The sequence below is a fragment of the Eremothecium gossypii genome, chromosome VI (assembly GCF_000091025.4).
Source record: "Eremothecium gossypii ATCC 10895 chromosome VI, complete sequence".
NCBI classification, from domain to species: Eukaryota; Fungi; Ascomycota; class Saccharomycetes; order Saccharomycetales; family Saccharomycetaceae; genus Eremothecium; species Eremothecium gossypii.
In genome coordinates this window covers 1,419,131-1,435,603 of record NC_005787.5, presented here as the reverse complement: position 1 = coordinate 1,435,603, position 16,473 = coordinate 1,419,131, and the positions used below count along the sequence as shown (strand labels likewise).

The window sequence follows — 16,473 nt, the reverse complement described above, 5'->3', positions numbered from 1 at the left end:
TGCCAGAACAAGATCAGGTAGTGCCAGGAGACTCCTCGAGGCGCAGATGGTGAGCTCCGGAGAGCCAGCAGCGGCGCACGAACTGAGTGAGGTCCCCAGCGAAAATACGATACGGATTTTGGTGACGACGGACAACCATGTGGGCTATAATGAGACGGACCCTATCACGGGGGATGATTCGTGGCAGACGTTCCACGAGATAATGATGCTGGCGCGGGAGAAGCACGTTGACATGGTGCTGCAGGGCGGAGACTTGTTCCATGTGAACAAGCCGTCGAAACGGGCGCTGTACCAGGTGATGCGCACGCTGCGGCTGGCGTGCATGGGGGAGCGCGCGTGCGAGCTGGAGCTGGTGAGCGACCCTGCGCGTGTGTTCAACTACAACGAGTTCTCGGAGGTGAACTACGAGGACGGCAACTTCAATATCGACGTTCCGGTGTTCGCGATTGCCGGGAACCACGACGATGCGTCGGGGCAAGGGCTGCTGACGCCGATGGACCTGCTGCAGGTGTGCGGGCTGGTGAACCACTTCGGGAAGGTGGGGCAGACGGACAACATCGAGCTCAATCCGCTGCTGTTCCGGAAGGGCGGGACCCAGCTGGCGCTGTACGGCCTGGCGTCGATCCGCGATGAGCGGCTGTTCCGGACGTTCAAGGAGGGCAACGTGCGCTTCAACGTCCCTGCCGGCCAGGCGGACGACTGGTTCAACCTGATGTGCGTGCACCAGAACCACTCGAGCCACGCGAACACTGCGTTTCTTCCTGAGGCCGTGCTGCCGGACTTCCTGGACATGGTGGTGTGGGGCCACGAGCATGAGTGCATCCCGCACCTGATGCATAACGCGAGCAAGGGGTTTGACGTGCTGCAGCCAGGCTCTAGCGTGGCGACCGCGCTCAGCGACGGTGAGTCGAAGGAGAAGCATGTCTTCATTCTAGAGTTGCAGCGGGGCGAGCGCCCGCGCCTGGTGCCCCTCCCGCTCACGACGGTGCGGCCGTTCATAATGGAGGACATTTCTTTAAAGGACGTGGAAGGGCTCAAGCCCCACGATAAGGAGGCAATTGCCAAGTACCTGGTGGAGCAGGTCGAGCGGTTGATCGAACGCGCGCGGGCAACCAGTGCCGAGCGACTGCACGCAGCGCGCCGCGAGGGGAACGGCGAGGACATGCTGCCGCTGATACGACTACGGGTGAACTATGCTGCGGGGCCTGGCGCACCAATGGACTACCAGGTGGAGAACCCAAGGCGCTTTAGCAACCGGTTTGTCGGGAAGGTCGCGAATGCAAACAACGTTGTGCACTTCTACAAGCGGCGGCAGGCTCGCAGGGGCGGCCAGAAGGCAGACGCGGTCGCCGACCTGGATAGCCTGGCTGATTATAGCAACCAAACCAGCGACCTGGAAGTGCAAACACTGGTGAAAGATCTGCTCACAGACATGAACCTCTCGTTGCTGCCCGAGATAGGCCTGAACGAAGCAGTCAGGAAGTTTGTCGACAAGGATGAGAAGAACGCGCTAAAGCAGTTCATCGACCATGAGGTTGACCATGAGGTCAAGATATTGGCCACCAGCAAGGAGGTCCTGCAAACGGATAACATAGAGGACCTCAAAAGGCTTGTCAAGCAGGTGCGGTACTCTGCCCGCTCACCAGAGGACTCCGCGAACTCGCTTACCGAATTCAACGACTTCGAGATGGAGACTCCCACTGTTGTTGCGAAGCGCAGCCAACGCTCCAAAAAGTCCTCGGCCGGAAGAAAGACTGCCTCCGCTCGTACACGGAAGACAGGTATTTCGGCACAGTTTGTGACGTCGGACGACAGCGACGAGACACCCATCCAGATTAGCGATGACAGCGACCAGAATATGATCCTTACTGACGAGGAAGAATCGAGCAATAAAGTTGACGCCGCTTCGAGCTCTAATAGCGGTAAGAGCACCGCTAGTAAACGTCCAGCCAAAACTAGGAAGCCTAAGGCTGACACTGCGGCTACGAAAAGCGGAACCACCTCCCGGATGCCCAAGACTGCTGCTTTGCAGGCGCTGCTGAACAAGAAAAGGGGGGCTTCGGCAGAATAGACTACTGGTAAACGTAAGTAATAGTATAAACTTGGTTTTTTAATCCCTGGCTATCTCAGACTGCTAAAGCATGGCCGTTTAGGTGTGGCCTCCTCGGTAGATGGTTTGCACCACGCAAGGTGAAAAAAAGATCACCAACCCTGAAAAACGTTTAACACTTGTCAATCTCTAAAGGCGCTGCAATCAAGGCATAGTACCATTGTGGAGCCATGAATCTTGCCAATGAACCGAAGTTCCAAATACAAGTTGATGAAACAGAGGATACAGAGTGGAACGATATTTTGAGGCAGCATGGTGTCATCCCAGAACGGCCACCTTCACCGACCGCACAGCTCGAGGAAGCGCTCGAGGAAGTGCTACAGAGACAACACGAGAATAGATTAGAGAACAAAGACCTCTCTGAACTGGAGGAGCTGGAGGATGAGGAGGATGATGAATTTTTGGAGTTTTACAAACGTAAGAGAATGGCAGAAATGCAGAAGCAACAAAGAAGCGCAAAGTATGGGGACGTCTACCACATCAATAAGCCGGAATACAATGATGAAATCACAGAGTGCAGCAAACAGGGGGAAGGTGTCTACGTGTTTGTGCACCTGTCGTCCGAGGGTAAGCTGCAGAGCAGGCTGCTTTCATCCCTCTTCCAGCAGGCAGCGCGGAAGTTCCCGCAGGTGAAGTTCGTTGAGATCCTCGCAAATAGAGCCATTGAGAACTACCCAGAATCCAACGCGCCGACACTACTGGTATACTACAAGGGTGACGTGGTTAAGAACTTGGTCACCTTGCTGGAACTTGGCGGGAACAGCAGCACGCTGCAAGATCTAGAGGGCCTGCTGATCAAAGTGGGCGCTGTGGCCCAAAATGACAACAGGTTGCTCATTAACCAAGACGATGAAGAATCCATGGCAGAACGTCAACTACGATACTCCAATACGAAGGGCGTGCGGTCCGGTATTTCCCGACGGTTCGACGTGGGAGCGAGGTACGATGCAGACGATGAGCATGATGACTTTTTTGACTAGGACATATTTTGATAGATGAATACCTATACTTAGTGTATAAAGCTTAGAATGCAATGAGAAGTTCAGGAGTTAGCTTTTAATTTGGTTTAGTCTTTTAGCTAATAACGTAGTATAAAAGGTATGCTTGTTCCTTTAACATGTCTTCCTCGGAAATCAGGGTGACCATGGAGTCGTTGAACTTGGCCCACACGTCGCCATTTATCCTGCAAATGGTGGTATAGTGGCCCTTGTCAACGGTGCCTTGATGGGAAATGATAGCCGAAAGCTTGAAGGTCATGTTTGGAACAGGATGCTGATCGTCCATAGGTTTGCAATAGTCCTTCATGTTTAGATGCAACGGAAAAGAAATATAGTCGTTAATTTTAACACTGGTGCCATTTATTAGGTGTTCAAAGCGCTTCAACTGCAGCATTAGGACCGGTGGGAGCTTAGCCATGGAAAGCTGTCGGATCGGATTGCTAGTGGACATACAGTTTTTGCAGCAGTAATTAAAATCCGTTAGTGACTCCCTTCTATGAAAAGAATCCAAACATTCATGCAGGGTGGATTTATTCTGAATTCCGAGGGAAAGATCCATAATGGGATCGACGGTGGTTTTATTGTTTCCGTGACACTCCGAGCAGACAATGCTGGACTCAAGGTAGCCTTGAAACAACATATGCAGGATACAACCGCAAGCTGACTTTTTGGATGGAGGCCCGTGTATCCTGATGTAGTCTGTATGCAGTTGGTTTAGCAGAAACTGCCAAAACTCGTGGGCGTCCTGCTGCGAGTACCCGGCTAGGTTCCTGTTGATCTTCCACGAACAGGTCAGCAAGTTGATGAAGCCTTGTTGTTGCTTGGACAGAGACTGCGAGAGCGCTTGCGTAGAAGCGCCTGGGCCCGCCACGCCGGAAGCCGCCTCCTCCTTGACCTGCCCGTACAGGTTCGCAACGATCTCGTCCACAGCGCACGAGATACACGACAAACTGTCCTGCACATCGCAGGTGGCGTAGTGTAGCCGCTCCAGCATGTACTGCAGCACATGCGGCAGGTGCAGGAAGGTCTGAATCACGCTGCTCATGAAGCATGTCGAGCCCATGTTCACCAACCCAAGCAGCCCTTCGCCGCGGTGCGGCGCGGGTATGGAGCTCCGGCGCAACACCTCGTTCCAATGCTTCGGCATAATGTCCATATGCACAAACTCGTTGTCGCTGATGTAGTCCCTGCATCGAAAGCAGAACAGCAGCCCGTTCGTTGCATTCACGCCGAAGATATGTCCCACTTTTTTGCTGTGATGCAGAAAGTGGCTCTCATTCCAGCACCCAACGAATCCACACTGTAGGCACATGAAGCTGCTACCGCAATTGATCTGGAAACACTCCGAGCACCGCATTGCCCGCAGGTACCTGCTCTTGGCATCGCAGTTGCGGATCAGATATCGTACTGTGATGCACTCTTTCACCACTGCATCGCCCACCTTCGCCGTCTGGATCACCTGCTCCATATGCGGACACACCATCATGAACCGTAACCAAGTAGTGGTCTAAATATCTTGAGCAAATCCGACGACCGACCGCCACCGTCCTCTGTCAAAAGCCCTGGTGCTTTATCCGCTGTCCGCTCTTTTGGTCAAATATCGTCCTCCTACGGAGAAAGATCTATTTCAGCTGGCAGAAAAGAAACGCACTTCGTCGAGTTTATACCTTTTCGATTTTATGCGGGGTATGGGTGGTATGCTATGTACTAGTAGTACTGACTACCGGGGATCATCGTGTGGCAAGCAGGGCATTGGATAGTGACGGCACGGCGGGCGTCTTCCCGTAAATGGTTCCAGTTATGGCTATGTAGGCCTGTCCGGCAGGTGCGGTGAACTGCCCGGACAGGTAACATTTCTCTTATGTAATCAAAATGAACGCCCAGGATGAAATAAGCAGCTATGTCACACGGAGGACGGCATCGGGACATGCCAGAGCAGGATGAAATATATGCGTAGTCGGGGTTTTATAAACCAAAAGAATGGCGGAAAGGTCGTTCGTGCGGTGGTGCGGTAGTATTTCGACGGCGAGTGTATCAGGCTGCGCCAGAGCAATGGCGACACCAATGGAATGCACCAGAGGCTCGACATACAAGGCGGGGTCTTTGTACACGCGGGAAGAACAGTACCTTCTCAGCGTGACCGAGATGGCGCTCAGCTGTTCCTCGTATGACGAGCATGTGCACTTTTCAAACACTAGCTTGAATAGCACGTCGACGTTGCTGCGTTCGGAGCAGTCGGGCACGAGTCGGCCCCCGCAGGCGCACTACAATCTCCTCTCGCGGGAGATGGAGATGAGCTATGGGCGCGAGTTGTTGAAGATGGCGGTGTTGGAGCCCATCGAAGAAGAGAAGATGCCGGTCGCGTACAGCGATATTTTGCGCACCAACGATGCGATTCTGCGCGCGTGCCGGGGCCAGAAGGTGCGCTACGGGCTGCCACCGTTCATGTTCATTTCCGGCGCGTCCAACGGGGACAACATGATTGACGCCAATTTTCTATTTACAGACGATTACGAGCAATTCCACTACATGCAACGATACAAGAACTTCCCGAACGCGAACTCCCTCGAGTATGTTCGGAAGATGATCCAACCTTACATCGAGTTCCTTGATGAGTTGGCTGCAGACATGGCGGAGCGGCGAGCGCGCTACGAGTACTCGGACCAGCACACGCTGCCGCCAGCCAAAAAAGGATGGGACCTTGTGGATCCAGCTCCTATGCCAGAACGGGCGAAAGCGCGGTCACATAGCTTGGTATCTTACATGGTTCCCCAAAAATGGGGAAAGCTATGGGTTGGCATGAAGAAACGGGCCAAGTTCTTGAATCCGGTACGTGTTGCGAAGAGAATCTGACAGGCCATGTATTGCGTCTGCGGTAAATGAATTAACCTTCCGTAGATTGAAGTAAAACAAGCGTTGCACTATATACCAAATATATATGTGCCTGATTAAAGAAACTTCGCACAACTGGCGAAGTTACCTGGTGCCAGGCGAGGCCATCTCCAGCGACCAGCCAGTATAACCTAGGACGTGCCGGGCATATATAAATGTCATGTCCATCGTTTAGTAGATACAGTTATACACTATGTAACTCGGAAGAGCTGATGTCTGTGTCGGGCACGGCATAGTATTGGCCCTTTTTATGAGTACCGTGATGAAAGTCTCCCATCACAGTGCCTGTATACTCATCATCCATGCTGAAATCATCCGCGGAGGACGTTCCAGATTTGGGATTGGTGAGTATAGCACGTATTTTAGCGCCATAATGGAGACGCATGCTAAAATAAACTATCACACCAATGATAGACGAAATTGTCAGTCCGAAAACAGCAATGGTGAACTTACGTGTGTCACCATTCAGACGTTTCAGCTGGTTGTGGCGAATCTGCTGATTCCGCTCAGCGTTGGTTGACAGGGTGACGTCTTCCTCAGTATCAACTGTAATCAACATACGACTATCGCCTTTGACCCCCAAAATGGTGGCCGAGCGCTCAATGTCTATGATACCACGACTGATCCGTGGTACGTCGAAAGGAACCATGTGCGAGGCGTTGAACACGGAGATGAACGTGACCGGGCCATCCCTCTTGACGACTCCGGCGGCAACAAGCGTTTTGGCATCGGCGTCCGAGTGGTACCAGTCGAAGTTCTCAGTAGCATTGCTGAACCCCATGTGGCCACGCCACCTTAGCTCCGCAATTAGCATCTCAACACCCATGTTATTGCAAATAACGTCCTGGTCGCCGTTGAAGAAGACAAATTTCACACCGGCTTCGATAAGGCCTGGGATCAAGTGGACACTGGGACGCGAATGGGCGTTGACTAGCGCTTCGCTAACAGCTGACTTGCACTCCACCCACGGCCCAGCAACTTGAGGGTCCACGTGAAGAGCCTCCAAGACACCCGGCGTGCCGAAGAACTTGTGCACGTTCGGCAAGTCCGCGGGCCAGTTCATACCGCACGAAGGGAAAACGTCACGGAGACGGATATCATACATGTTGATGCACTGTTGGACAGGCCTGTCTGGCCCAGGGATGGAGCTCAGAAGTTTCGGCAGGATACCCTCGCACTCTGGATGGCTGAAGCCTTTGGCAGGTCCATGGTTAATCGCGTTCTGGCAGGCCTCCTGATCACGGAGGATATCCTGGAAGTTGCGGGTCTCTGGTCCAAATAGGCCCCGCGAGCTCACAAAAGGCACGTATGAAAGCGACTGTAGATCAGGATCGACCCACCCGTTTCCAATCATCACATTCTGAAGCTTGTAACGCTCCTCGGGCGCCCGCTCCGCGTTCCGGCGCACCACCGCGTCCGCAAAGTACGGGAGATACTGCCCGGCGTACGACTCACCCGCTAGAACGAGCGTGCGGCGCCTGTCCTCCGGAAACACGGCGTAGTACCGTTCCATGAAGAGGAGAAAGTCATCCGCAAGCTGCGACAACTCCGTCCGTAACCGCCCGTCCCGGCCCGGCCGCGAGAACCCCGTCCCGACGGGCTGGTCCACGAACAACATCGTGCCGCGCGTGTGCCACGACCCCGAGTTCAGGTAGAGCTTCCCGTCCTCCGCCACCCGGAACGCCCCCGTCTCCATGAGTGCCCCGTCCATCGACGAGCACCCCGGCCCGCCGTTAAGCCACACTATCAACTCGTTGCTGCAGCGCTTCCCGCACTGCTCGCCCATCCGCCAGAAAAAAAGCGCCCGCCCGTCTTCGTCCTCCTCGAGCGGCATGAGCCCCGCGTGCATCTCGGGCACCTCTGCCCTGTCTATCTCCCGCACGCCCGGAAGCAGTTCTCCGTTGACCACGAAGTCCTCCTGCTGCAGCGCCAGCGCAGCCCGCGCCAACGCGGCTCCGATAAGCGTTAATTTCCTCACTAGCATCAAATTCACCGGCCAGTGTTGTTTTCCACACGCGCTGCCTCAAATCATGCAGAAGGAAGACCCGGTTGAGCTTTATTCCTCGTCAAAGCTGGCTTACTGTGCCACAAAATGGCAAAGTCGCTTTCCGCCGCGCCCGGGTAACTTGCAAAAAACCGGCGACTCACTGGCACGATTTCCAACAAGCCCGTGTGCCAATGCGGCACGACTACTTACAATATAGCCGTATGCCCATTCCTTTAATGGGAGGCCCCGCGGGGTTATTCTATATAAATGTAGCGTCCTTGGCCCGCACAGTGGCTCCCGCAGGGCGCTTCTTTGGCTGAGCGCTCCGATGACAGTGACACTACCACCGGCGCAAGACTTCTCGTACAAGTTCAGCGAAGAGACGAAGGCGCGCATACCCTCGCCCCTCAAGACTTGTCTTCGCTACTACAATGATCCCGACATCATATTTCTTGGCGGCGGGCTGCCCCGCAGCGAGCTGTTCCCCTGGGACAGCGTCAGCGCGAGCTGCGCGGCGCCGCCGTTCAAAACGGGAACGGCGGGCGGCATGCAGCTGCACGTGGCCAAAAGTGGACAGAGCGCCAACGCGGTCGTCAGCGGCGCGCGCGACGTGCCGCTCGAGCGGGCGCTGCAGTACGGGTTCTCGCAGGGGCAGCCGGAGTTGATGGACTTCGTGCGGGAGCACACGCGGCGCTTGCATCGCATGCAGTACGCGGACTGGGACGTGCTGGCGACGGTCGGCAACACGTCGGCATGGGAATCGACGCTGCGGGTGTTCTGTAACCGCGGAGACACGATCCTGGCGGAGGAGTACACGTTTTCGTCGTCGCTGGTGGCGGCGGAGGCACAGGGCGTGCGCGCGTACCCAGTGCCGCTGGACGAGAACGGGATGGTGCCAGAGCGGCTGGGCGAGCTACTGGATAACTGGGAGCGGTGGCACGACGGCGTGCCACGGCCCAAGCTGCTGTACACGGTGCCGACGGGGCAGAACCCCACGGGCACGTGCCTGTCGAACGATCGGCGCCAGGCGGTATACCGCCTGGCGCAGCAGCACGACCTGCTGATCGTGGAGGACGAGCCGTATTACTTCCTGCAACTGGACCCCTATGAGGCGGACGCGGGACGGCGGGCGCCGCGCGTGTTTGCGAGCCACGAGGAGTTTGTGGGCTCGCTGGTGCGGTCGTTTCTGTCGCTGGACACCGACGGGCGCGTGTTGCGTCTGGACTCGTTCTCCAAGGTGCTGGCGCCGGGCACGCGCCTGGGATGGATTGCGGGCGCCAAGCAGCTGCTGCAGGCGTACCTGGCATTGCTGGAGTTGACTGTGCAGGCGCCGTCCGGTTTCACGTCGTCGCTTATCGCGGGGACGCTGACGCGGTGGGGACAGGAGCACTACATCGACTGGCTGATCGAGCTGCGGCGCGAGTACACGCACCTGCGAGACGTTGTGATGGACGCGCTGCACCGCTACATTCCGGCGAAGCCGTGGGTGCGCGTCAACCCGACGGAGGCGGGCATGTTCTTCACTGTACACTTGAACGCGGCCGCGCACCCACGTTTTGTGTCGGAGTACGAGTCGCAGCCTGAGCGGGTAGAGTGGGCACTCTACGAGAAGATGATCGCCCACGGTGTACTGGCGGTTCCGGGCATGTGGTTCCGGACTGGCGGTAAGGATCCCTCCCGCTCGCGCCAGGCTGGTGACACAAACAACATATTCTTCCGCGGCACCTTCGCCGCAGTGGAGGAGGATAAGCTCGTAGTTGGGATCCAGCGGCTTGGTAGCATGCTGGCCGAGGAGTTCGGCTGTTCTGGTTTTGCGCGCTGAGGCTCACTTATAGGTGCCGACTTCGATTGCCACTTGTGGCCAAGACTTGCTTCTTTACATAGCTAAATGCCACTGATCATATAGACTGCTTATTCCTGCTTAACTGCCTCAACGTTCCATACCATCTCCGCGTACTCCTCTATGCAGCGGTCACTGCTGAAGAAGCCAACGTTGGCGACGGACAGGATCGACTTCTGGAGCCAGGCCCGGCGGTCGCCGTGGTAGACGCGGTCAACGAGAGCCTGGCAGGCTATGTAGGAGTCGAAATCGTCGCTCACCAGGTAGTAGTCCCCGTGCTGGGCGACGGAGTCCACCAGAGGTTGGAATTCACGCAGGTCCTGAGGGGAAAATGCGCCCGAGGAGAGCGTCTCCAGTACGCGAGCAATGGGGGCTGGCAACTCTTGGCGGTGATACCGGTGCCGGTAGCGGAGGTCTTCGACATCTTCTGCGAGATTACCAAAGAGGAAGATGTTGTCTTCGCCGATCTCGCGTGTGATCTCGACGTTGGCGCCATCGACGGTGCCGATAATGAGACCACCATTCATAACGAACTTCATGTTGGAAGTTCCAGAAGCCTCAGTACCCGCTGTCGAGATGTGCTCACTTAGATCGGAAGCTGGGATAATTATTTCGGCCCTGGAGACATTGTAGTCCGGAATGAATACCACCTTCAAGAGATTACCGATAGCCGCATCGTCGTTGATAACAGCGGCCACAGCATTGATCAACCTGATGATCAGCTTGGCCATGTAGTAGCCCGGCGCCGCTTTGCCACCAAAGATACATACCCTTGGAGGGAATGCAGCCCGCACTTCTTCTAGGGCCGCACCGGTAGCCAACATGTCTTTGATGCTGAGATAGCGGTGAATAATACCAAACACGTTTAGCTGCTGTCTCTTGTACTCGTGGATACGCTTAACCTGCACGTCAAAGAGCGTGTCACGTATGCTCTCACGATCAATGATATCGACGCCTCCGTTGTGATCGCGCAACCAATTAGCCAAGCGCAGCTTGTTATGGTACTTAACATCATCCCAGCGACGCTGGAACTCTGGGTTATCCGCATAGTTGGCCAGCTTGGTTAAACGTGACATCTCTAGCAAGTAGCTGTCGTCTTTGTCATCCAATGTATCAGCAATCAAACCAGCAAGCTCTGGGTTCGCCTGTTTGAGCCAGCGACGTGGGGTAATTCCATTAGTCACGTTAGTGAACTTACTGGGCCCATAAATATCGACAAAGTCCCGGAAAATGGTGGTCTTAATTAGTTCAGAGTGAAGTTCAGCAACACCGTTTACCTTGTGGGAACCAACTATGGCAAGGAACGCCATACGGAGTTGACGCTCTGGGGATGACTCCTCTATGATTGACACACGTGCAAGCAAATCCACATTCTTCGGGAACTTCTTCTCGACTTCCTGAAGGAAGAACCAGTTGATATCGTAAACTATTTCCAAGTGGCGGGGCAATAAGTGACCAAAGAGGCCGACTGGCCATTTTTCTAGTGCTTCTTGCATCACCGTGTGATTGGTGTAAGAGAAAGTTTTAGTCACTATATCCCAAGCTGTATGCCAGTCAAGATGTTCGAGGTCGACTAAGATCCGTTGAAGCTCAATAATCGCCAACGTTGGATGCGTGTCATTGAGCTGAATAGCGACCTGATCTGGGAACTCAGACCATGGCCTGAGAGTTTTCTTAAAACGACGAACAATGTCATGAAGAGAGGCAGCGCACCAAAAATATTGTTGTTTCAAACGGAGTACCTTGCCGCTATGGAAATTGTCATTTGGGTAAAGCACAGCGGTGATCGACTCCGCCCGCTGTTGGTCTGCGACGGAGTTTGAATAGTCTCCGGAGTTGAACTTTGAAAAGTCAAACTCAGTTGTCGGTTTTGCAGACCAAAGACGTAAATTGTTTACAGTGGATGTATTGAAACCAGGCACCGGCATGTCATATGGGACTGCTAGAACTTGTTCGCCTCCGATCCATTCAGTTGGAGCCAAAGTGGAGCCACCATGTGCCCTCTCCACGTAACCGTAAAAACTTACAGCGACTTGTATCTCTGAACGCTCGATTTCCCACGGATTACGGAAATTTAACCAATAGTCTGGAGTTTCAACTTGGTGACCATCAATAATCTTCTGGGAGAAAATTCCATACTGGTACCGTAGGCCGTATCCCCATGCAGGGTAGTCCCCAGTTGCTAAGGAGTCTACAAAACAAGCTGCAAGGCGCCCAAGACCACCATTACCCAATCCTGCATCGGGCTCCTGTTCAAGAATATCCTCAAGACGAAAGCCCAACTGTTCAACTGAAGCTTTCACCATTTCACGAGAAGTGCTGTCCCCCTCTTCGGAAGTATTCAGGTTGATCAATGCATTGTCCAATGCACGGCCCATCAAAAATTCTAAAGAGAGGTAGTAGACACGCTTAGGGTCCCTTGCAGTTATCCGCTGCTGCGTTTTATTCCAGTCTATCACCAGGTTGTCACGGACGGACTCCGAGGCTGCTTGGTAAGCTGCAAATTCATCACAATTATATAGCGACCGAGCTAGTGTAGTTTCCACGTGCTGGATGAACTTCCCCTGGAATTCTTCGGAGTCGCCGAACTTCTTTACTTCGTGCTTTTTCCAAAGCTCCCGCGATTGTAAGGGGATCATGGAATCAATCGACTTGATCTCCTGGGGCAGAAAACCAGTCAGTCGACGTGCCAACTTTCGAGGACGGAATTGCTCCCCAGTAATCAGGTCATTGGACGTTGTGGTGCTTAGCATTGGTCTTGGAGACGGCGGCATCTTGTAGAGTTGCGCTTACAGCTATTCGCACTTCCTCGACAGATGTCAAAAAGGATGACCTTAAATAGCGTTGATGTTTCCCTCGTGGTAATCTATATGATTGCCTGGCATTATTATCACGACCCTGAAATCCCATGCAACACCCAGTGGAGCCTTTCCTTCTCACGCGCTATAACTCTATCTTCATATTAGTGCCTTGTACAGCCAGGCCCAAAATGTAACCTAAGAATGTCTGATTCAGCAACAAAAGCCATCTCAGTATGTTTTCTATATCCTTACACGGACAGGCGTTTTTTCATAAAGCCCCTGTCCACAAGTCATGGGATACAGTTCTCCTAAAGCTAGCCGTGCTTGCCAGTATCTCAGATGTGAAAAATACCGGATGTGGAAGTTAACGTCTAAATTAAGTATAAAGAGTTATTGAAGGCCATAAAATAGGAACGCAGTAGCCTGATTACCTCGGAGACTGTTGGGAAAGCTGGTCCAGCACAGACGAATTTGGGTGGATCACATAAACCACTCTTTCCCGCTCTCTTAAGATCTCCTCTGGGACGTCAAAGGGTATATTTTCCGTGTTCCCCCTAATCTCCATGAGAATGCGGTCTTTAACCAACCGCTTGAGTACCTTCAGGGCGAGCTTGCGCTCAGACCAGTATTCAGCTTCTGTATTGAGCTCGTGCTCCTTTTGGAGCAGATAAGAATCTATGATCTCCACTGCAGTAAGCTCTGAGCCCCCCTGGCTATCTGTATCCGCGATCTTTCGCACCATTATATTCATCATCTCAACGTATTTGTCGTAAGATATTGCGAGTTTTGACTTCTTCTTGCGCCCAAGCGGCTTGGTGGATGCCGCTCGGTTGTCAGGGGTAGACGGCTCGGCGGGAGCAGCAGCCTGAGGTTCAGCATCTGTTGCTGGTGCCTCTTCCTCATCCTCGATCTCCACGTCATCCACATCTACCCTAATGATACTCTGGCGTAGGAGATCATATGCTTCCGCAACGAAGGCCGGCGTAATCTCGTCGACACAGTTGGCTCTAGCGATAGCCTCACTCAATCGTATCATGGATTCTAGTTGCCGCACGGTGATACGATAGCTCGATTTACTGTAGCCCTGGATGTCATTCTTCCGCAGCTCCTTGTACTTTTCCACCAAGAATTGGCGTGCATCCTCCGTCAAAATTGGCTTGAATGTCCTGGCATACTTTATGTACCGCCGCAGCTGGTCCATAGTAAACGGGGGATCAATTGCATCATCGCACTTCATATGGAGATTGACGATATGCGAAGCTAGTTCAGTATCCACCTTCTGATTACAATCATCTAAGATGACAAAGAAAAGGTCAAATCTGGACATGATCGGCGCAGTCATATTCAAATTCCCTCTTAGTGTAAGCTTCCTGTTATACCTGCCGCCAACGGGATTAGCGGCAGCCAGGATAGAAGTCCTCGCGTTCAACGTTGCATGAATACCTGCCTTTGCTATGGAGATAGTCTGCTGTTCCATCGCTTCGTGAATGGCAACTTGGTCTGAAATATCCATCTTGTCAAATTCATCAATACAACATATCCCGTTGTCAGCAAGCATCAGCGCACCAGCTTCAATCGTGAAATCGCCACCTTCTTCATCTTTGACAACGGCCGCTGTGAGACCAGCAGCAGAGGATGCTTTCCCGGATGTATACACTGCCCTTGGTACAAAAGCACAGACATACTTTAGGAACTGGGACTTCGAAGTCGAGGGATCACCCACAATGCAAATATTTATATCACCTCGTAGTTTGATACCTTCCACAGTGGTTTTGTGGACACCGCCAAGCATCTGCAGCAAAAGCCCTTTCTTCACAGTTTCATGGCCGAAAACGGCTGGCGCAATGGATTGGACCAGTTTATCATATATCCGCTCATCTTTGACCATTTCTTTCAGTTCATTTATCTCATCGGAACTCAAGCTATTCAGAAATAGCTCCTGGTCCCTCTCCGTATCGTCTATACCCTTATTAAGATGCTGGAGCATATTTACATCCAGCTCATGAGAAAGCACATCACCTTGTGGATTGCTGTTGTTTCCCACCCCCATGACATGACACGCTAAAAATGCGATTTTATATGTCAAGTCCCTTACACCTAGCGTCTTCAAGCCAGAGACTCCTGAATTCAACCCCTCCATTGTCCGTGAAATACCTCTGGTATCGGGTGCGGAGCTTGGCTTCATACCGGCCAAGCCCAATTGCGTCACATCTGGCATAACAATCTCGGTACCCGTGAACCTACACCGATCACCTGGCTTTGCTCTTTCTACGCAATCTCCTCTCAGAATAACATCCAGCGTCCGCGGCATCGAACCGGTAGGGATTTCGTTTGAGTTTTCCTGTATTCTGACCCTCTGCCAGTCCAAAAACCGAGATCTCCCTATGTTCAACGTCCAGAACGCCTGGTTTTCACATGAAGGATTGGGACAGAATGTTGGCTCCGTAAACTTGAACACCTGTTCTACATTGTCGACGACTGCTCTACACATATCGCAGGTGAAACTGGCCTTAAACAGTTCCGGCCGCACCTCAGATGTGCGGGTGACAGTGCCCGATATGGTCATTAGCGTACCGACTTTCTCCGCTCGGATATCGCGGATCCTGTTGGTGACTGGTATATTAAAGAAGCTGATTTGGAATATACGTTCCGTCTGCTCCGGAGTTGAAACGGTGGATCCGCCAGTCGCTGCAGTAGAGTGTCCCGGCCGCCGCGACCCCAAAGAGCCGCCCGACGCCTGTGATATCGAATTAACCTGCTGCGAGGCGTTTTCCTCCTGGTACTGAGACATCACAGAGTCCGAGGTCATGAGCAAGTTCGGCGCGTGCTTCCGGACGAACCGGCGCAGACCCTTGAGCAGGAACGGCAGAAACCGGTAGTACTGCTCCGAGATGGCCACGGCTAACGCGCCGTTTTCCCTCTCGGCCAGGTGCGAGTAATCGATGTAGATCGTGCTTAGCTCGTAGTGGCTCATGAACTCCAGCTGCGTCCGGTACACGGCCGTAGGCTCGCCAGTCTCGGCGGAGACGGTCGAGTACTCCTCCAGAAACTGCTCAAACGCCTCCCGCACCTTTTCGCCAGTCACATCCGTCACCTTCTTGATCGCGTTCAGGTTCCGCATCCGCAGCCCGTCAAACGCGGGCCCGTCCTCATCCGCCGCCCCGTCATCTTCGCCGTACACGTACGACCCGCGCCGGCTATCCTCGCCGTTGTATGCTCTCCGCTGGTGTGGCGCCGTATTCATCTGCGAATCAAACATGCCGCGTGCTGAAGAGTCCAGCGTCCCCGGCTGTGACGACAACGCGTATCCGGGCACATCCATCCCATCGCCAATCTGTGAGCTATTTCCCGCGATGCTTGACGGGGGAGGTGATGATCGATTGTTCAGTCTGTATACATTCGGCGTCTCGCCCTCAGATGGGTTTGGTGTCTCATTGGAGGCCATCGTGCGGCTACAATATGCATATAATGTACGAGTGTAACGCGAGTGTAGTATAAAATGAGCTTTTTCGAGATCGAAGTAGCTCGCGTAAATTAAAGTAAAGAAATCGCGATGATCATGCCGGTCGCTTCCAACGAGCAGGAGTCGGTCAGCATCTCAGGACGCTGATTGGATCGCAGCAAGGCGGGTGGCGCGCCTGCTGCGGGCTGCTGCGGGCTGCGCACGTCGTGCAATGCTGGGCTGCGCCGGTGGACCGCTGAAACTACACGACGATTGTTGCTATCGCCTAGCTATCGGTTATGTGCATATACTAAATATGAGATTGAAAACCGGCATTCGCGAAATAGTCAGAGCGGTGCCGAGCATTATGCAGTATAGCCCGGAGCAGGCATATTTTCTACGT

At 53.5% G+C, this 16,473-nt stretch overlaps 8 protein-coding genes across 8 annotated transcripts; 4 read left to right on the top strand and 4 right to left on the bottom strand.

Annotated features, from left to right (window-relative positions):
• Nucleotides 1-46: 46 nt before the first annotated feature.
• Nucleotides 47-2,071, top strand: MRE11 (MRX complex nuclease subunit; the record flags this gene model as incomplete). Its single annotated transcript, NM_212236.1, has 1 exon — nucleotides 47-2,071. One exon carries the CDS (start codon nucleotides 47-49, stop codon nucleotides 2,069-2,071), a length of 2,025 nt encoding a protein of 674 aa, NP_986100.1.
• Nucleotides 2,072-2,280: 209 nt separating this feature from the next.
• Nucleotides 2,281-3,090, top strand: PLP2 (Plp2p; the record flags this gene model as incomplete). Its single annotated transcript, NM_212235.2, has 1 exon — nucleotides 2,281-3,090. One exon carries the CDS (start codon nucleotides 2,281-2,283, stop codon nucleotides 3,088-3,090), a length of 810 nt encoding a protein of 269 aa, NP_986099.2.
• A 94-nt stretch (nucleotides 3,091-3,184) lies between these two features.
• UBP8 (ubiquitin-specific protease UBP8) lies at nucleotides 3,185-4,594 on the bottom strand (the record flags this gene model as incomplete). The annotated part of the gene is made up of 1 exon (NM_212234.2): nucleotides 3,185-4,594. One exon carries the CDS (start codon nucleotides 4,592-4,594, stop codon nucleotides 3,185-3,187), a length of 1,410 nt encoding a protein of 469 aa, NP_986098.2.
• A 494-nt stretch (nucleotides 4,595-5,088) lies between these two features.
• Nucleotides 5,089-5,961, top strand: AGOS_AFR550C (AFR550Cp; the record flags this gene model as incomplete). Its single annotated transcript, NM_212233.1, has 1 exon — nucleotides 5,089-5,961. One exon carries the CDS (start codon nucleotides 5,089-5,091, stop codon nucleotides 5,959-5,961), a length of 873 nt encoding a protein of 290 aa, NP_986097.1.
• Nucleotides 5,962-6,184: 223 nt separating this feature from the next.
• On the bottom strand, nucleotides 6,185-7,984 carry KEX1 (serine-type carboxypeptidase; the record flags this gene model as incomplete). Its single annotated transcript, NM_212232.1, has 1 exon — nucleotides 6,185-7,984. The coding sequence occupies one exon, from the start codon at nucleotides 7,982-7,984 to the stop codon at nucleotides 6,185-6,187; it is 1,800 nt and encodes a 599-aa protein (NP_986096.1).
• Nucleotides 7,985-8,315: 331 nt separating this feature from the next.
• On the top strand, nucleotides 8,316-9,809 carry ARO8 (bifunctional 2-aminoadipate transaminase/aromatic-amino-acid:2-oxoglutarate transaminase; the record flags this gene model as incomplete). The annotated part of the gene is made up of 1 exon (NM_212231.1): nucleotides 8,316-9,809. The coding sequence occupies one exon, from the start codon at nucleotides 8,316-8,318 to the stop codon at nucleotides 9,807-9,809; it is 1,494 nt and encodes a 497-aa protein (NP_986095.1).
• An 89-nt stretch (nucleotides 9,810-9,898) lies between these two features.
• GPH1 (glycogen phosphorylase) lies at nucleotides 9,899-12,601 on the bottom strand (the record flags this gene model as incomplete). The annotated part of the gene is made up of 1 exon (NM_212230.1): nucleotides 9,899-12,601. The coding sequence occupies one exon, from the start codon at nucleotides 12,599-12,601 to the stop codon at nucleotides 9,899-9,901; it is 2,703 nt and encodes a 900-aa protein (NP_986094.1).
• A 454-nt stretch (nucleotides 12,602-13,055) lies between these two features.
• Nucleotides 13,056-16,073, bottom strand: MCM6 (MCM DNA helicase complex subunit MCM6; the record flags this gene model as incomplete). Its single annotated transcript, NM_212229.1, has 1 exon — nucleotides 13,056-16,073. One exon carries the CDS (start codon nucleotides 16,071-16,073, stop codon nucleotides 13,056-13,058), a length of 3,018 nt encoding a protein of 1,005 aa, NP_986093.1.
• Between the last annotated feature and the right edge of the window lie 400 nt (nucleotides 16,074-16,473).